This window comes from Echinops telfairi, unplaced genomic scaffold (genome assembly GCF_000313985.2).
Source record: "Echinops telfairi isolate 266 unplaced genomic scaffold, ASM31398v2 ScPeMD7_7458;HRSCAF=8496, whole genome shotgun sequence".
In the NCBI taxonomy this organism is placed as follows: domain Eukaryota; kingdom Metazoa; phylum Chordata; class Mammalia; order Afrosoricida; family Tenrecidae; genus Echinops; species Echinops telfairi.
Genome location: NW_022111358.1, coordinates 35,897,851 through 35,918,089, shown reverse-complemented (window position 1 = coordinate 35,918,089; position 20,239 = coordinate 35,897,851). Strand labels below are relative to the sequence as shown.

General features: G+C 48.9%; 2 protein-coding genes across 4 annotated transcripts in view; one reads left to right on the top strand and one right to left on the bottom strand.

Annotated features, from left to right (window-relative positions):
• The window catches only part of PECAM1 (platelet and endothelial cell adhesion molecule 1), a 44,137-nt gene extending 32,170 nt beyond the window's left edge, over window positions 1-11,967 (top strand). For 2 of the 3 annotated variants that reach the window (XM_045299672.1, XM_045299671.1), the window contains 2 exons: window positions 4,898-4,920; window positions 10,836-11,967. In XM_045299672.1, coding sequence (XP_045155607.1) covers window positions 4,898-4,920; window positions 10,836-10,865 — 53 coding nt within the window. In that variant the 3' untranslated portion in view covers window positions 10,866-11,967. The remainder of the gene's footprint in view (window positions 1-4,897; window positions 4,921-10,835) is intronic. The other variant, XM_045299673.1, reaches the window with a different exon arrangement.
• A 3,559-nt stretch (window positions 11,968-15,526) lies between these two features.
• On the bottom strand, window positions 15,527-19,507 carry LOC101659625 (vacuolar protein sorting-associated protein 35-like). The gene is made up of 4 exons (XM_013005869.3): window positions 19,293-19,507; window positions 18,603-18,842; window positions 18,049-18,192; window positions 15,527-16,498 (listed from the first exon to the last, which is right to left on the bottom strand). Exons 1-4 carry the CDS (start codon window positions 19,299-19,301, stop codon window positions 16,319-16,321), a joined length of 573 nt encoding a protein of 190 aa, XP_012861323.3. The 5' UTR covers window positions 19,302-19,507; the 3' UTR covers window positions 15,527-16,318.
• Between the last annotated feature and the right edge of the window lie 732 nt (window positions 19,508-20,239).

The following is a 20,239-nucleotide window of genomic DNA, read 5'->3' as shown; positions in this document are numbered from 1 at the left end:
GAGAGCTGTCTTCAGGGATCTTTGCCTTCTTGGCGTCAATCTGGACACTCTGTTCTGTTTTCCTCTTATCTGTTAAATGAGGTGGCGGGTGCCAATGATCGTAAGTTCCCATCCAATCATCACACGGGCAAGTCTCCATGTCCTTGCATTTGAAAGTGAAAGTCCGTTGTCTGCACCCTGGTCACTCCCCAGCCACCCCCCTGAACCTGTCTGAGCGGGAGCCTTAGAAGCCAGGCACTTCTAAGAGTCCCTTCCCCTTTAGCCCATTTGAATCCTCTAAACACCCTCTGCCCACTTGCCTCCAGGACCCCTCAGATCTTGTTGCTCCTAAGCCTGCCTGTCGTGAGTCACCTCAGGGCCGGTCGTTGTGTCTCGGGTGTTCTCCTGGCTCAGAGTCAGTTGGTGGCTCTCTCTCTCTGTACTAGGAAGGTGGCCCTGGGGGCCACAGCAGGTTAAGCCTTTGACTAGTAACTGAAAAAGTGACCGCTCAAACCCGCTCAGAGACCCTCAGAAGAAAGACCTGGCGTCTACCTCTGCTTCTCGGGAACACAATTCCACTCTGCCAAACGCGGGGGGTCACCCAGAGTCCAAATTCACTCAGCCAACTCTTTTTGACTTTCTGTAGCAAGACCCTAAACCAAGCACACAGCCGACGAGCCGATGCCGACTCAGTGACCCTGTAGGGCCGTATAGAATGGCTCCCAAGTGACCCTAGAAGACCGGGTTTCCAAGACTAACTCTTTACAAGAAGAGAAAGCCCATCTTTCTCCTGGGAGGAAACTGGACAGTTTCAAACTGCTGACCCTGAGCTTGCAGCCCAACACGTCACCACGACACCACCAGGGCTCCTGCTCCATGGGGCTCTCTCAGTCCGACCGGAGTGAGTTTAATTTGGTTTGGGTTTTGGTTTGGATGGAGAAGATGAAACCAGCCCTGGGGAAGCTAGAAAGGGCTGAGAAAGAGCTCCTGCTCTTAGCCAGGGAGAACATGCTGTGGGTTTCTGTAAACAACGTTAGATGTGCAAGTTTTTTGGTTGGTTGATTGGTTGTTTTTTGTATAAGAGAGAACTTTATATCAAGAAGCAATTATGCATCAATAAAACAGCCAAGCCCAGTCCAGAGCAAGTCCATGAGTTCAATATTAGCCTGTAAGTCCAATATTTGACCTTGAATTCCTCTTGAGACTCATGCAACACATGCAATGGCACCAAATGCAGGAGGATCACAGGCCAGTGGGTGGAAAGTCTTGTGGATCCAGTGGCGGTAGAAGCATCTCAATGCTGGCAGGGGTCTCCACGTGGCTCCTCTAGCTCCAGGATTCTAGCGTAGCCCCATGTGTCTTGTCTGCAGGAATATTTCGCAGGGAGTTAGATGTGCAGGTTTTACATTTGGGAACATTTTTATATAGTTTTAAAAATAATTTACTTAATGTTTAGAAAATGATGGCAACATATGTACAAATATGCTTGACATAATTGATGTATGGATTGTTATAAGAGCTGTAAGAGCCCCTAATAAAATGATCTTTTTAAAAAAAACCATTTACTTGAAGATTTGCAAACCTCAGCCGGCAATAGTAGGCCTGGTAACAAATGAGTCAGGATGATGTGATTTACTAGAAATGGCAAAAGGTTCGCTTGTTGTTTTGTTGGTGGTGGTGCTGATTTTTAGCAACCTCACTGACGTGCAATTCACACAGGCATTTCAATAGCTCATTCACATTCATAAGAGTTGTACAGCCTTCACCACAGTCAGTCAATTCCAGTATATTTCTTCTTGTTGGGCCTCATGGCTGTTACTTCTTCATTTCCTGCCAATCCCCCACCCTGTCGGATCCCTTTGAATCTATTGATCCAGCAGTTGTCTCTCTAGGTTTACCTAATCTGGGCTTCCTATACGGAAAGGCGTACAAAGATCAAAACAGTATACAAACAAATAGCCCAATAACAAAGCAGAAACTATTCAACACTGGAGCAACGATACGTTGGGTCTGGAGGGGGATCACTGACAGGTGTCCCGTTTGACCTGACTACTATGGCAGTCACCCCCTGCGATGTCACTCCATCTGGCACAGGCCTTTCCCGTCCTTGCTGGTTTGCTCACTTTGCGTACCTCTTCCATAACCACGGGGAGGCGGTACCACAGATGGGCCTTGAAAACAGGGTGCTAATCCAGAGCGAAGCCAGAGCGATACAAACACACATATTGTGTGACTTCATGTAGACAGTGAAGTACACAACAAGCCAACCCACAGAGATAGGAGATTCGTGGTCGCTACCGGTTTTGGAGGTGGTTGGGGGAGGAGGCAACACACCAGCCTGCACAGATAGGCGGGGATGGTGGCTTGCACGTGAAGGTCTCTTGCACTACAGGCGAGAATTCAAAATGCCAGGAGTGGCCACCTGGGGAGACATCTTGAGCACATCCCACTGAAGAGACCCTGGGAGGAGGCACTTATGCCATGACTGTGAGCTAGGTCGAGCCCACCTTCCGAAGTGAGCTTCTGCTCCCTTGCCTGGCCTCTCCTGGCCGTCCACCCTCTGATTTCTCTTTGTCCAGACTGCCAGGGGTGTTCTCTTAAAGGTCCACGCTCTGCCACACCCTGCCCCCTAATATGCCAGGAGCGGTGGGGCTGAGGGCACAGTGACTGGAAGTGGCCATCAAGAAAAAGCCTGAGGACAGGGGGAGGAGGAGGTGAGGTGGGGGGAGAAGTGTCACAGGAAAGGGTCACTCCCCACCCATCCTGCAAGGCCCCAGGTAGCTTCTCTCACTTCAAAACACAGCCTGGTCAAACTTGCCCTGCGAAACCGTTGGGTGCAACCCATTAGAGTCTATCTGTGTGCGGTGGCTGCTCCATTACCAAACACCACCACTGCGTGTCTGGTTGTTGATCCACACATATAAAGACGTGGTCTCGGCCTGATTGGTCGACATCGTTGAACTCTTCATGTTTCATGCTCAAGTACTGCCTGGAGACAGCTTCCTCTTCTATCTGCCACCCCCCGCCCCTTGCCCCCATGCTTTGAGGGAGGGTGGGGTGGAAATTTACCCAAGGGTTTGCCTAGGTGGCGAGCTGATTCATCGTTTGGCCCGCAGGGTCTGAATCCGGGCCTGCCAGGGCCAAAGCGGGGGCCCCTTAGGAACCGCTGGCCCTGTTCCTGCTGGAGGGCAGGCACAATGGGGCTGTGATAAGACAGGGACTCATGAGACAGGACACGGTAAAATCAGACTGAGAAACGGCAAGGGTGGTGACTCCTGTGTCCCGGCAACTTAGCAAGATCCAGACGGGACTAGTTTGTGTTTGGGCCGCTGGTATAGATTGAGACTCTGGGAAGTCTGTGTCTGTCGCCGGCCATCTCAGGAATCCGGCTCTATCTCGGCCCTTGACCATCGACCCTAGTGGGGGGACTAGAGGCCTCTTGTCTGAAGAGGCAAGCGAGCCCCTTTTCTTCCTCCTCTCGGGCAGCCCGCCACTAACCCTCCAGGCCCGACTTTCTGTTCTCATCAACCTATCTCACCCCCACGCTCATCTTCCGACGTCGTTGCCCGGTTCCGGCTCATAGCGACCCTGCGTACCACGGAATGAACCCTGCCCAGACCTGCGCCCCGTCCGTCCTCCGCAATGGTTCAGCCACACCCTTGCAGCCGCTGTGTCACTCCCTCTTGGCAAGGGTCTTTGTCCTGTTCCCTGCCCCTCTACTTTAGGATGCGTGACGGGCTGGTCTCTCCTGACCATGCGTCCAAGGTACAGGAGAGGAAATCTCGCCATCCTTGCTTCTGTCGAGAACTCTGACAGAGCCTCGGCCAAGCCAGGTCTGTTCTGACGTGGGCATGGCCATCCTGGTGGCGATAGCGAGGCAAGCCCCGTCAGGCCCCCCTCTCCCCCACGAGCACGCCTGCGAGAGGATGGCATGGATCATCCGGAGGAGGTCCCTCGGGAAAGGGGGCTGATGGCCACCCCTGCCCAGAGCATTGGGAAACGGTGATCGCTCCGGCCCCAGCGACACCTAGTTTGGTTTATCCTGTTGCTAAGGTTGAGAACTCGCACAGCAACCAGTTTGTCCACCCACAGCTCAGTGACCCTGTTCCCCTGCTTCGGGCTGCCCGACCCTTCTTGGCCTCCTTTCCTGAGTTCTTCTCCCCCCACTGTTAACACCGAGGTGTGGACCTGCTCTGTGGGGTGGCTGTGGTCAACCTGCCCCATAGAGAGGGTTCGGTTTCGTGTTCCAGGCCAGCCTTTTTACACCAGCTCAGCACAGCTCCTGTTTGATTTGAACAAGATCGCAGGGGAGGCTTTCGGGTTCATGGGTAATGATGATGTCCGGGCAAAGATCTTCTATTTTTGCAGTAAGGAAACGGTTAAATAAACAGCAGCTCATCCGCTTGACAATTGTCATGGGGCCTGAAAACGCTTGTAAAAGTCGTCACATGTGAAAGAGAAGAGAATGTAAATAACTTATACCAGCTAATTGTTTTTTAAAAAGAAAGAAACCACACACATAGAAGAAAAATGGACTAGGGGGAAAATACATCGAAATGCAAAGGAAAATAAGGCCAGAAATGATTTTCATCTCCTTTTTGCTTTCGGTAATTTTCCATTAAAAAAAAAGCTACTAGTTTTTAAACCCGGTCCCCAATGCTCAGTGAGTTTGAGAAGATTTTGAGTGCCCGTGATGTGGCGCCACAAAGTCCCAGAGCCAATCTCCACCAGGGAGCCACAGCGTCCTGGGGCGTGGCCTGAACTAGAGGCTCGCTCCTCCGGAGCTTCACTGCACCTTTGCAGCCCCACCCGTACGTACCCCAACCCTGAACCCCGCCCTGCAGCCCCAGAGACAGGAAAGGGTGCCCAGCCTACAGGCTAGTCTTTGCTCACCACCCTCTTATTCTTTGTTTTGCAGATTTCATGGAAAATAGATACTCTGTAAGTATTTATGTCATCAACACTGCCTTAAACAGGGTCTCTCCAAGCTCACCAGGCCCTGAGGTATCCCTGGTCCCTTCCCAGACCTGGAGCCTCCAGTGCCTGGCCAGCCTGGGTGCAGGGACGTCCGGGTCTCCAGGCTGGCCAGGTTTTCTGAGGCAGCTCGAGTCTCAGACCCTCTCTCGCCTCTTCTTCTCATTGGTCAGCTCAGCCCATACACAACCCTGGGGGCCCTGGAAATACCCCTGTAAGACTGGGACTCGGTACAAATAGGCCAGTGTCACTTGCTTCCCAGCACAGGGTCTAGGCTTTGAGAAGGAGGCCAGCTAGGGGTGGGGGTCTGCTTGGCTGAGTCGTCTACCCAGCAGCTCTTTTCAACTCAAGGATCCCATGTGGAGCCCCCATCTCACACCAGGTGCCCTGTCAGATGGGGCCTCAGTTTTCTCCCCTATCGTTATCCTCTAGGGCAGTGGTTCGCAACCCTCCTCATGAATTCAGTAAATTTTGTTCTACATTTCTCTTCCACTCTCTCTAGAACAGTGGTTCTCGACCTTCCGAATGCCACGACCCTTTCATACAGTTCCTCATGTGGTGGTGACCCCCCAACCATAACATTATTTTCATTGCTACTTCATCATTGTCATTTTGCTACTGTTAGGAATCAGGCACCCCCTGTGAAAGGGTCGTTCGACCCCCAAAGGGGTCGTGATCCACAGGTTGAGAACCGCTGCTCTATGGGGATCATGGAATGCCCTCACCTGATTTTTGCCAGGATTCACTGAGAACCTACCCTACACCTGGCAAGTGCCTGGGCCCCAAGAGGCACCGTCTGATGAGGAAGTCAGTACCCTGCCACTGATTGTAAAGAAGGGGGATAGTACCCTATCCAGTGGCATGACCACAGGGGCCACCTGGTCAGAGACCTCTACCAAGGACCAGTCACTTGAATAGGCCATGCAGACTGGGTTGGGCGACAGCAGCCTGCTGGGCAGATGGGCAGAAGCAAAGGTCTTGGGTGGGGGAGCAGTTGGCATGGGAGAGCGCATGATGGGGTGCAGGTGAGAAGTGATGGGGAAAGGGAGGTGGGTGGGCGGGCCCAGGGCTCTAACCTGCAGGACCTCAAATGCTACCTCCAGAGGCTTCATTCTGTAGGGTGCCGTGGACTTAGGGAGCAGTTACTTGGAGCGGGAGAGGTTGGGAGGGAGACACAGAGGTCCACCTGTAAATCCCTGGCTCTAAACTGGAATTTTGTGTGCACTTCCCCCAAAATGCAGGAGTTAGCTGAGCAGCTATTATCTTACGAAGTGAGGGATTGGCCGCTTGCGTTCTCTGAGCGGCTGGACACACCTTCCTGCAGGCGTTCTGATAGCCCTTCCAGGGGTCTTGGCCTCCTTTGTTTTGCCCGAGTCTGCATTCTTGTAAGACAGGGCCCATTATACCTTCGCTGAAGAGGAAGCCAAGGATATTCTTTTATCAAAGAAAGGGACCAACTTTAAAAGGGGGGTGGGGTGGGGCGGTGCATGTCTTTTTCTAGTCCCAGAAGGACTGGTAGCCCGAGTCATAGGTGGGGAAACCGAGGCCCAGCAGCTTTTGCTCGGGGTCATCCGGCCAGTTCGCAGACGAGCCAGGACTAGACCCGGGTCCCCAAGGAGCAACGCCACCTCCCCAGCATCCTGGAAAGCGGCCTGGGCAGGGTGGGCCTGAGAGCGAAATGTGTCCTTCTCCTGTAACCAGCATGGCCGTGTCTGCCCAGGGCCGACCTGCTGCCAATGGGCAGTGAGCACCCTGCAGGACCGGCCTGTTTACTTTGTCTCCCGTCCAGAGGGGCTCTCGGGACAAAGGCTTCCCGCTCCCTGCCAGACAGAAGTTTCCCTTTTCCCAGGAGCAGGCCGGGGAGCCAGCAGTCTGCTCCTGGGCCGCTCCTAAGAATGGGGCCACGGCTCACCCTGTCCCCAGCCCCCCGAAGTCAAGTCGCGTGGCGTGGCGCAGGGGCTCCCAGCCGTTAGGAGGGGGGGTTTGGACCCTTGAAGCGAATGGATTTTGTTTATCCAAGAAGCAGGTATGGCTCCTCTCATTATCAGCTGCTGAGGGTCGGGAGAAAATTAATGGAATTGCGTAGCAGGGAAATGGGAGGGGACTTCCTTCCTGAGATCAAACCTGGCAATCATTCCCAGTTGTTTAATGGCCGTTGCTTGTGAAAACATATTGAAGGAAATATCTTAACAATGAGACAGCCCCTTAGCCAAATACTAATTTGGTTTTGTTTGACTGGTTTCAATGGTACACTCTGATTTCATTTTTCCCCTGCCGTGGTCACCTTGTTTATAAATGGTCTTTGCCGCCGACGCAGACAGATAATGTGAAAGGGATCAGGCTGTACTGAGAGGGTAGAATCTGGCCCTGTGTGGGGCCTCCGAGAAAACCCTGCTTTCTTCCCCCTTTACGCTGGCCTCCCTCATCCCTCCTGGCCAGCAGCAGGTATTTGACTGCTGCGGGGGACAGTCCAGGACTTGGAGTCCACTCTCCAGCCACCTCTTGTCTTTCTGACAAATAATATCAGTAGCAACAACAAGAATCGCTAGTGCTATCTCCTACGGTGTCTTAAGGCTTGAATGAGACAGGCAAGCTGCAAACCTGAGGCAGCAGTTTCCATCAAGTATTCCAATTCACGGCGAGCTCTGTCCACAGGGGTCTCCAGCCAGGGCTGGTGTTTTGGAAGCAGATCACCAGGCCTTTCTTCCGAGGCACTTCAACAGCCAACCTTTCCGTTCAAAGCGGACTCACCCCTCACTTGCTCTGCCTGGGGAGAGCACCGCATCAAAAGCTAGTTGGTTGCCTCCTGTAAAGCCAGGGGTTTTGGACCGGCCCATGAAGGTTCTACCCGCCCCTACTGAAAATTTGCCTTTCTACCTCAGCTAGGATGGAATCAGAATCGATAGCTTCCTAAGCTGCCCACGTGATTGTTTCATGAGCATGCGAGACTGGAGAGCTAGAGGGGCCCTGGTGGCATCGTGGTTAAAGCGCTCAGCCATCAACCAAAGGGTCTATGCATGGTGCTGCCAGGGAAAGGGGTGGCGCGCTGCTTCTGTGACAGTCCCCACCTTGGGAATCCAGGGGGCAGCCCTGCGCTGCCCTGTCCAGAATGGGCCCAGCAGTGGTGGGCCTGAGGTTTGTGTGTGTAAGGCAGTGGTTCTCAACCTTCCTAATGCCTCAACCCTTTCATACAGTTCCTCAAGTGGTGGTGACCCCACCCCCACCCCCAACCAGCTTAGAAGCTGCCTGATCTTCAGGGCTCCCCATTGCCCAGCGATCCCCAACCCCATCACCCCCACCCCTGCCCTCCTCTTGGCCTTTTGGCCAAGATCAAGTGTAGTAACATTATTTTCGTTGCTACTTCATCACTGTCATTTTGCTACAGTTATGAATCGCCATTTAAATATCTGATATGCAGGATGTATGAGGGGACTCCTGTGAAAGGGTCATTCAACCCCCCCAAAGGGGTCGCGACCCACAGGTTGAGAACAGCTGGTGTAAGTGGAGATCTCTAAGGGACTGGAGGCAAAATGGCTTCTGGGGGTGTCCAGAAGCACACAGGGTGTTCTCGCGGCTGGAGGGGTGTCAGGCGTCTGATTTAAGCCTCAGGAGCTGGAGCCTGCAGTATGAGTGGGTTGACCTGCCCTTCTAAATCCCCAAAGCCCATAGGTGGCCGCCCAGCCCTTCCGGCCTGTGGGGCTGGTCCTGCAGCAGCCCCCTAGCCCCGGCTTCCCCTACAGCAGGCGAGTGGAAGTGTCTTCGAAGGGCCTCAGTCTGGACCTCCGAGTCCCGTCTCCCTCCTGGGACAACGGAGGAAGTGAAAGGGCAAAGCTTCCCTGCTGGGCTGGCCAGTCCCCGCACCAGCATAGCTCTCTGGGCCGCTGGGTCTCTCCAGACAGAGAAGCCACCTGGGGCCTCTCTGCTCTGCATCCTGTTCACAAGGCTCCTCAGACCCAAGCCCTCAGGAAGATAGTCTGCCTGTCCCCGTGTTCCTAAGGCCCTGGCTGATCCCTCATCTGGACAAGCTGCAGGGACACTGAGGGTGCCCCAAGGAGGGTCCAGAGAAGTGAGCTTAGAAGCTGCCTGATCTTCAGGGCTCCCCATTGCCCAGCGATCCCCAACCCCATCACCCCCAACCCTGCCCTCCTCTTGGCAGTCTGTTCCAGCACCCTTCCCTCCTCTGCCTCCTTGGTCCTCTCTTCCCATCCTCCAGGTTTATCAAAATCCACCGGACTTTTGGGACCTGACAGCAAAGGCTCTGTCCCCAAAGCTCTCTGTAACTCCCTCGCCGCCTGGTCCAGAGTCCCCTGGTCCCCTCTCAATCCTTCCTGTGGTCTCTCAGAATCTCTTCCACCTTCTACCTCACCCTAGAGTTGCTCAGCCATGGAGGGGATATCGCCTTCTCAGGGACTGGGCTGTTGGTTTGCAGAGAACACAGGGCCAGGTCGGTGGGTACCCAGTCACCCACCCAATGCAGTTAGAGACCTTCTAAGGCGGCATGTGCAATGACTGTGTCTCTTGAGTTTTAGCGCTCCGCTTTCCTCCAGTGGGAGATGAATCACCGTCTCCAACAGAAGGGCTTGTTGTGAGCTGCCCTGGAGGCAGCCCCCGACTCACCAGAGTGAGACACACCGGGGCCTCTGTCATCTCCATCGGGAGCGTTTCACTGGCCGATTTTCAGAAACGGATCTCCGACCCTCTCTTCCTAGTCCCTCTTAGTCCGGAAGCTCCCCTGAAATCTGTTCAGCATTGTAAGCAACACACAAGCTCCCCTCCCAACAGCAGGGGCTGGGTGTGAGGTGCGCTGGTCAGGAAGGAGCGGCTCCTGCCTGGAGGCGAGAATTCTACCACGGAACCGCCTGGTTCTGGCTTGGTGGTGCTAGTTGCTGTGGAGTTGGCTCCGACCCTTGGGGACCTGAAGGATCATTATGTGCCTGAGGGAGCTGCCATGCCATGCCCGAGGGTGGGGGAGGTGGGGCAAGGAATGCCTTGGAGTTTCCTTCAGGCATGCAGTCTGCAATCTTAGGAGCACTCTGGTGATGTCGTGGGTTATGTGCTGGGCTGCTAACTATAAGGTCAGCAGTTCAAAACCACCAGCTGGCCCATGGGAGCAAGATGAGATGCTCTCAACTCCCATAAAGACTTACAGTCTCCAGGGGAGCCAGGACAGATAGACCTGTCAGGAACAGTGATGGGAGCAGCAATACCATGAGGGTAGGGGGAAGGTGGGGAACCAACAGGGAGCCAATTACAATGTCCGACGTATAACACCCACCCACCTCCCCAGGGGGACGAACAACAGAAACATGGGTGAATGGAGACAGCAGGTGGTGTAAGATATGAAAAATAATAATAATTTATAATTTATCAAGGGTTCACGAGAGTGGGAGGATGGGGGAGGGAGGGGAAAAAAGAAGAGCTGATCCCAAGGGCTCAAGTAGAAAGAAAGAAAATGTGAAAATGATGGCGGCAACATATGTACAGATGTGCTTGACACATGGATGCATGGATTGTGATAAGAGCAGTAAGAGCCCCAATAAGATGATTTTTAAAAAAGAAAGAAAATGATGGCAACATATGTACAAATGTGCTTGATACAATTGATGCATGGATTGTTATAAGACCTGTAAGAGCCCCCACCCCACCCCAAATAAAATGCTTTTTTTTTACAAGAGTTACAGCCTCAAAAAAAAAAAAGAGTTACAGCCTCGGAAACCCGCAGGAGCAGTTCTAGCCTGCCCGTAGGGTCGCTCTGAGTGGGCACTGACTCCCTGGTGGTGCCTTCGGTTAGTTTGGGCTGTGGTTTTGCATGTCATCCCACCAGGGCGCAGTTCCATCCAGAAAGCCGTGGCCATAACACGTCTCCTCTCTCCTTGATACAGAGAACGGAAAGCTCCCTTGATGGTACATAGGACAGGCGGGCCCAGACCACCCACGGGAGGACATCCACATGCCGAGAAGAGCAGGCAATTCATGGATTCTAAGAGCTCTGTGCACTGGTTTATGCACCTGCCCTACTCCCACCGAACCAAGCCACCAGCCTTTACATCCACCCTACTGCATCTGTGTTGGGTATGAAGCCATCCGAAGGGGCTGCTGACTCCCCATCTGGACCACCTGCCACCAAGCGGAGCCTCGCTTTGCAGCCCAAGGAGGTTCAGGGTAAACAGACCGTGGGAATGTACCTTGAAACTTGAATATTTTGTCTTGTGCAGAGATAAAGACCTCTTCCAAGAGCCCCCGTCACGTCTAGCAAGTGGCCTGGTCGAGGGGCGAGCTTTTCTCTTTTCCTCTGGTCCTCTCTACCTGGGTCGGTCCGAGGTCAGGGGCCCCCGTCGGTGGCACCCTTACTCTATGCACAGACACGTCAGGGGTCAGACAGCTGCAACTTGTTCCCGTGACAGTCTCACCCACCAGCCATGGCAACGCCAGCCCGGAAGCACTGCCTTGGGAGCGAGGTCCGTGCCGGGCAGTGTGCAGAAGCGAGGATGATGTTGGGCCAAGCACAGATGTCCCTCGGCTGCTTCTCTCTACCCTCTTCTTTCTGTCCCTCTGTCTTGCTGGGGGCTGAAAGGCAGGCTGGTAGTTGCCTCTAGCAAAACCTATTTTTAATAGAAATATGTATTTTCCTTACTAATCTTTTTATTATTATTATTTATTCCTTGCTATGGGAATGCTCTCTCTCTTGAAGTCCTGAGATGTTTCCTCCGGGGTGGGTGACAGCGGTGTGAGTGGGGAGAGGGGGCAGCCGCCCCTCGGCCGTGAAATGTCGCCCATGACCACACCTAACCAATGCTATGTTCCCTGCTCACCTCAGTAGCCCGGCAGCAGGGACCCTGCGGGGGCTTGTATTAAATAAATCCGATCTTTTACTCTTCCCAGGTCTCTGAACTGTCATCTTCCGAGAGGCCTCGTACAAATCAGAATACCTGGGACGCTCCAGGGCACCAGCCTGGGGCCCAGATGCCCTTTGTGCCTCAAACGCTGCTCATTAAAATCGGTTGTAGCCTGACACCTGAGTGTTCGCGTCCCAGTGCCCCTGACAACTAGGTTGTCAGTGTTGGCAAAGAAAGAAAAGAAATAGGATGTTAGTTGTTCGGTGTGTTAGTCCAGGCAGATTAGTGAAGTCCATAGACACACTCATATGTGTATGAGAGAGTTTTATAGAAAGGGTAATTGTACATTAAGAAAGCATCCCAGCCCAGTGCAGTCTAACCCCTTGAGTCCAATATTAGCCCATATGTCCAATACCAATCCATAAAGTCCTCTTCAGACTCATGAAACACATGCAATGACGCCAAGTGCAGGACGATCACAGGCCAGTGGTAGAAAGTCTTTGGATCCAGTGGTGGTGGAAGCATCTCAGCACTGGCAAGGGTCTCCATGTGGCTTCTCCAGCTCCAAGGCATGAGCGTAATGCCATGTGTATTGTAAGTAGAGCGTCTTGGAGCGAGCAGAGAGGAAGAGTGTCTTCTGCCTCCAGGGAGGAAGACAGGAATTCCCAGAATCCTCAGGAGAAGACCAGGCCCACACAGAAGCCTCATTGGCTATGATCTGACTGACAGGCTAGACTCTACCCCTTCACTCATAATCCTCTCAGATTGACAACAGATTATGTAACTACTACATCTGGTTAAATTGGAATGTCAGATTTGCAACAGGTTGAGTAGCTAGTCTCAGTGTGTCTCATGGGCCACTTGGGCCATACTTCCACTGCAACAAGGATCCGATGTGTATCTGAAATTCAGATTTCACTGAGAGCCCTAGATCGGACCTGGCCACCCTACTGGAAAAGCACCTTCTTGATCCATGCGCCACCACCACCACCACCACCCCACTCAAAGCCTTGGGACTCCCCTTCCCACCTCTACCCAAGGAGCTCCCCAGTACCCTGAGACCAATGGCCAGCAGGAGACCTGAGAGTCTGTGCAGTCTCATCACCCGCCCCACTTTCAGCTCGAGAAGCTCCCTGGCCAACTGCAGTGGAAAGAGCCTTGTGGACGAGTTTCTGTCTCGCCAGCTCCAAAAGGAGACCCGGCTTTTTGAGGGGTGCTGGCTTCTCCAGAGATATGGAAAGTTACAGACTCGCCCCCACCCCCACGCCTATGTCACAATCATTCACAAAATTGCCCTGCATTTCCAAGTTCTCAGGGCCATGGATGACCTTCAATAATGACCTTCAAGCCAATGTAGTGTGTTGATGGTCGGGGGAAGGAGGGGAGCCAGGAGTCCTCCTTGAACTCTTCAGTCACATGTCATTATCCCAGAGGGACCATGGTCCTGCAAGCGGGAAAGGAACCAGGGTTCCTATTCCTTAAAACTCCCCACCTCAAACCCACTGCCGTGGGATCCAATCCCAGACAGGGTCGCTGAGGCTGTGAATCGTTACAGGAGCAGACAGCCTCATCTTTCTCCTGTGGCGCACATGCTGGGCTTGAACTGCCAGCCTTGTGTTAGCAGCAGTCGGGGGGCGCCTGCTTCTCAATAGGTAATCTTAAGACCCTAGTCAACACTCCTGCGAATTTTTAGTTGCCTTTTCCTGGCCAGAATTTGAGGAAGAACCCCTATGGGAAACAGAAGGATTTCTCTCAAGCTGTCTCCCCCAAAATATATGCCAGACTTAGCTGCTTGAGAATGACTATACACTTGGAGGTCATCAGGAGTAGATTAGGGGTCATTCTCTCTAAAGAGCTATCAGCCATGTAGACCAAGCAGACACCACTGTTTATCCCACAACAAGTAGGGCCCACTCCCTTCTGATAAGGATAGTAGTTGTCTGTTTCCTTGTAGGAGACACCAGAGAGGTCAAACCCGCCCAAGTATGACCAAGGTTAGGCTGCCATCATGAATCTAGGGTCCATCCATCTTGTCACATGTATACCCCTAGACCTTCCCATTCGTATGGGCACACCCCTAGTTCATCCCCTTACTGTTACACTTATGCCTATCATAGATGCCCCTTCCTGTGACGTGTGGTTACCTGTAATCATGACCCCCTAAAGAGATAGAACGCTTGGTTAGCAATAAAGAAAAAGTGGTCCCAGGTTCTCGGTCCCTGAGGCTGCTCCTGCTCTCGTGGCAGGGTTACCCCCACGTGGACCATCAAACGGGGCTGAGGTCAGCAATGCTACTGTGAATTATGTCTGACTCTATTACTTTACTCTTCTATCTCTCATGCTCTCTATGGCTTTACTATAATCCTTACTTATTATCGCTATACAATTGCACCTACCGGACCTGTGATGATTTGTGGGGGACCCCTCTCCTTCACCCCACACATAGGGAATGTCATGAAAACAGAGAAAAGCTGCCAAGGGTATGATTTTACTTGGACCCACAATTAATGCCCATGGCAGCAGCGATCAAGAAATCAAATGAAGTAGAGTAGAGTTAACCATCTTTAAAGTGTTAAAGAGCAACACCACTACCTTGTGGTCACCTAACTCATTAACATGTGTCTGACCCAAGGCATGGTACTTTGCATCACCTCATAAGTATGGAAGACAATGAATAAGGAAGACTGAAGAACTGTTGCCTTTAAATGATGGTGTAGGGTACTGAATACACCGTGGGCTGCCAGAAAGGCAAACACATCTGTTTGGAAGTATAAGCAAAATGCTCCTTGGTTGGTGAGAGTGCCTCCTGTATTTTGAACCTGTTATCAGAAAGGGCCATCCCTAGAGGGCATTAAGCTTGCTAAAGCTAGGGTCAGCAAAAAGAGAAAGATCCTCAATGTGACAGAGTGACACTGCGGCTGAAATAGCAGGCTCAAACATGGCAAGGACTGTGAGGATGGGCAGTGTTTTGTTCTGTTGGACACCAGTTGAAGAACAACCTGGCACCTAACAACTACTACTCTAAAAATCTGGGAACACTTGTTCTTGTAAAACGTACCAAGTGTTAGATATCTTTCATTGGGAGGACAGATGGTGAGGTGTGAAATGGTATTACTCTATTCATGTACAGTTCAATTCCCCCTAAGTGTGGGCTGGATGTTGTAACTCTCTCTAATAGAACAAGGCACAACATTGCATCACTTCCATGGGCAGGCCTTAAGCAAGTGTTTTTTGGCTTCCATGCTCTCTTGGATCACTCATTCTGGGGAAGCCAGCACCATGTTGTGAAAACAGTCTTGCCCTTCAGGGGTCACAAGGGGAAATGAGGCCTCCAGCCAACAGCCAAGTCAGTATGAAAGCAGAGCCTCCAGGAGCAAACTTCAGACGGCTGTGGCCCCGTCTGCAACCTCTTGAGAAACTCCCAAACTCCTGACCCAGAAAAAAAGAGATAAACTTTTTTTTTTAAGAAACGAATTGATACAACAGAAAACTAATACAGGTGCTGAGCCTTTAGGTGTTAATGAGGACTAAGCATGCTTAGAAAAGTAGTATAAGGCTGAGGAAAGCAAATGTGTGTAACTGACTAAAAGAGAAGATGGGACATCGCTTAAAATGTTCTTAAAACTAGAGTTGAACTTGTGAGCTCCGTGAATATATGAAAATGTCTACTAAATGCCATAGGCATTCAACTATTCCTTTTCTGAATCATAATAGTGTAGAAGAAGCAAATTATCCAGAACTGTTAATAGCGACTTTATTGTTTCACTGGTGGAAAAAAAAATCATGATAACTGTGTGATGCATTTCCCCCTAAATTTACAATAATGAAAGCTTACATAAATTATATAGATCACAAATTTTCTACTGTCTACTATTTAGAACAAAATTATTTTGATAAATATGCCCAGGAGACAACATAGGTTCTTAATGGATCACTGCATACAAATATGCAAAATATAGCTCCAGGTTTCGACCACGGTGCTTTAGAAGTCTCAAACATGCATTAAAATATTCTACTTTTGAAGAGAATATTATATATGGCCTCATCTTGAATTTAGAGAAAAGTCCAAGGTGAATTCCACATACAGTATTCCTTTCTTCTAAATTAATCTCAAGTTGGACTAGAGAACAAAGAGACAAGACACTTTTGGGTTAGTACTCCCCAGTAATGGAAAAAATTACACAGTCAACAATGGGGGGAAACAAACACAGCAGAAAAAAAGGAAAGCTTCATTAGTGGCTGAGATAAATGGGTGTTTTCTCTTTGTTTTTAAAAATCACAGGAATTTTAAATAGCAGATCAGTCATGCTACTCAGGGCGGTCAGACAGACCTGAACACTTATGAAGTGAATAAACTTTATTAAGGTCCTGCAGGTGAGCGTCTGGAGGTGCTGGGTAAAGCACATGACAGGTAAGAAAGGGAAACCGACCTCAGCATTTCTGAAAGGCACAATCTATGGACAGGAAACTAGTATAATAAAACCCGCACTGGATGTAGATGGAAAGGAGTATGTGAGACTGTTTCCTGGTTAGAGGACGAGACCTTCATAGATTGGCCCCTCAGATTCTGGTGATTCCCGCCTCAGACGCAAATGCTCCAGAGTGTTATGGAAATGTTTGTTAATCTGTTCTGTTTCTTCACTGGATTCAAGATTCGGGAGGTCTTCTCGAATCTTCTGGATTAGCTGATTCAAAACTTGAATTGTTACCTACAAAAGAGTATGTACAATTTCATGATCAAGCAGGTACTACAAAAATGGAATTTAATAAAAACTGTTTTGTGGAGCTTGTGCTACTTCCATCAGTTTCCACAGACACTATGAGAAAAGATAAATGAGAAACTATCAAAACGAAACCCAAACCAAGTGTGATGGAATCAATTTCAACTCAGAGCAACCCCATGCAGGGTTTCTGAGGCTGCGAATCTTCACAGGAGAGAACGGCCTCAATTTTCTCCCAAGAAGCAGCTGGTCACAATTAGCAGTTCAATGCTTACCTGACAGTGCACCAGAGCTCCCAGTAAAAAACCTAGCCAAATGCATGTACACGCACCAGCATGAGTGGGGCTTCAAAAAGTTCATGGAAAAAAAAATTCCATTATCTTTTAATTCCGTTTTTCCATAATCTTAACAAAATAATTCAAACATGAGCTAATAAAAGAACAAAAGCACAAACTTATTTAACCTACAATTCTTGACTAACATCACAGTGGTAGAAGATAATGTACTAAGAAATTATTTTAAACTTGAACACAATAGCAAATCAGCCCAGTACTGGCATTTAAAATGTATTCTGTTTTTCAAACAGGCAGTGGCTAGTTTATATGACATCAAAAGAAATGTGAATTTTCTTGTATTAGTTCTTCCATTAGAGGGTGAACTGATTTGGTCACAACTAATCAGCAAAAAGAAGCCCTGGTGGAGCAATGCACTGTGTTGGGCTGTTGGCTGAAAGGTTGGTGCTTCCAACCCACTGGCCACCTGTGGCATGAGGCAGTCTTATTCCACAGAGATTACAACCTTGCAAATCCTACAGGGCACAGATCTACTCTGTCCTATCAGGTAGACATGGGTCAGAAGCCACCCCAGGGATCATTTTGCAATGAAACAACAGACAGGCCTATACAATGACGAGTAAAAACACTTGTTAGGAATGCACTGCTCAAAACAATGAACAATACAAGACCAGAGGGCAGCATTTGTCCCAAAACAAAGCTCTGAAAGAAGGAAGGGGCAGGAAAGAAACACTAATGGCTACAGGAACACAGGCAGGAAGCACTCAGAGTGCCGTTATACTGAAGGAAGTGCTACTAATGTTACAAAACAAAATGTGTATGTTGAATAATGGAAAACAGATGTGCTCTGTGAACTTTCAGCCAAAACATTTTAAAAAGAGAGAGTAGTCCACATCATTGATAACTCCCAATCAAGTATAGTCTGATAGCAAAGATTGTGTTCTCTAGCTTTTTAATGGCTGATTTTTTCAAAGAAGCCTTTCTTCTAAGGGACCTCTGGGTGGACTTAAGCTGCCAACCTTCTTTCTGGTTAGCACGTAACCATTTCCCCACCCATAAACTCCCACTCACAAGTCTCACAGTGAGATGATTTGGAGAAGGAAGACAGCAAAGTGAAAAAATCGAATAGCCTAAGAGCAAACGAATAGACTTTAGATTCAGGGTTGAAACCCAGTGCCCACTTTTCTGCTCTCTGAACTAACACTTTATCATTGGTTCACTAATGCTTTAAAGGCAGTAACTTACCGCATCATTCTCCTTTTCATAAAAATAGATGTATCTGTTCAGGATTTCTATAAAAAGCTGCACTTGTAGAGAAGGATCCATGCATTGATTTGCTATTTTTAGTGCTTTTTTTAGGCACTCCATTACTCTCTTCCCTCCATGAAGCTAAAATTAGAAATGTGGGGGAGGGGAAATAATGCAATGATTAATAATTCACAAATGTCCTGTTCTCACACAAAGAAATAAATACAATGTTATAGTGCTTCATCATTTTAAATCCTTTGCATTCTTTTTTTTAAAGTATATAACTATATTTTTAAACAAAGGCTAGTGGTATCAGCTTGCTTATGACATAAACTGGATGTTATAATATCCTCAAAGTGGAGGTTTCACCACAGGATGATACTCTCAATATATTACTGTCCACTTCAATTTACAAAACAAAGAACTTTGGGGGGGGGTGGTTAGATTCCCAGGCACTCTGAATCATCCCAAGCTGGGCACCAGCAAAGGCAGCTAGTCCCTGTTAATGATCACCCCTCTTTGTCAGAGTCAAGAATGACCTCTCTCTTTACCTCCTCCCCATTTTTGTCTGTGTTTCTGCCAGACCAGAAGAGATGTGCACACGTGCTCACAGCCCGGCCCTGGTCAGGTTTCTTCAGAAGTTTGGATGCAGCAAGGGCACACTGAGTCCTCAAGGGTTCATGATTCTCTTCACTGAAGCACTTCATCCTCTCAAACGTGCCAATGATCAAGGTAATGGCAGCGAGCTGTGCTTTGGAATCACTGATTTCATCTTCATACAGAGAAAAGGCCTGGGGGATACACAGTAAAATGGACTTTAGGGAATCGCCATCCAAAATACATGCCCCCAGTCCCCCACCTGTGAGAGTCTGCATGCCTTCCTTTTTCTTGGGGAGGCATAAGATATGGCTTCTAACAGTCAATTTCCAGACAAGTAAGTTGTATAACAAAGAAATCCATTTAACTTTAACCCAGAGCTCCCAAACCACATTCACAAAGTAGTTTTTCCCATGAAATATGTGTGTGTCTCTCATGACACACTTGGAAATCTAAGACTTCATTAACACTAGCATCTGTTGATTCTGCTACTCTACATTAGTCAATATGACTACAGTCTAAAGCGGTTCCAAGCTGGTAAAGAGATTATCCATATGCACTGTCATGGAAACTACAGAAAAGCAACTCACTGGACAATTAAAAAAAAATTAAATCACAACAAAAAGGGAAGAATAGATCAGCACCTGGGACATAAACTCATATGCTACTGTTTCATGATTTTCAAAACCAATTTCTCCAGCAGCTAAGGCCCCTTGAAGAAACAGCCTTAAGGGCAATTCTGCCAGTTCTGCCTTGATCAAGGCGCTGATAGTCTGGTGAGCAAATGAAAAAATCTTCTGGCATTTCTTTTCCCATTTGTCATCCTAAAACAAGAAAGAAAGATTTTAAATTACCTTAAGTTCAAGAATATCCATCTTATTTAAAATATCCACTATAATAAGAAGTAAACAAGGCAAAGCTGAGCACACAGTTTTACCATCATCTTCCTTCTCTATCTTGTTTATGAAACACAAAGTAAAACAAACAGGACATGTTCTCAAAACATCCACAGGAGGTTGCTGGTTTTGCCATTTTAAAAATATATTACGTGTTTGCTTTCCCTTGATCAGAAGAGTCACACATTCTCAAATTAGAGAAAACACAGAAAAGAATTTTAAAATTAAAACAGATATTATTATCACCCATAATTTATAGGTGCTAATCACTGACAACTCCCTGATGTAAACATTTTCTCTTTTTTTCTTGTGCAAATATAAATATATTTGGGATATTCATAAGTGGTTTTGTATTCTACTTTTTAAAAGCTCACTGAAAATCAATTAAAATACTAGTTGGCCTCTGACTACACATAATTTGTATCCAAAATTTTTTCTCCTATTTTGTTAAAATCATTTTCCTTATGATACTTGGAAGATTCTAAAGACCACAAAATATTACACAAACTGGATGCAGCATGACTTGTTTAACTACTTTCTATTCCCTTTGGAAATAATATGTAATACCACTGATGAATGACTGCTATACAGAAAGTCTGATCAGTTCTCTATTTCCTCACTATAGTCATAGAGGAGCCCTTGGTGTTGTCAGGTAAGCAATGGACGGTTAACTATAATGTCCGCTCAAACAACAC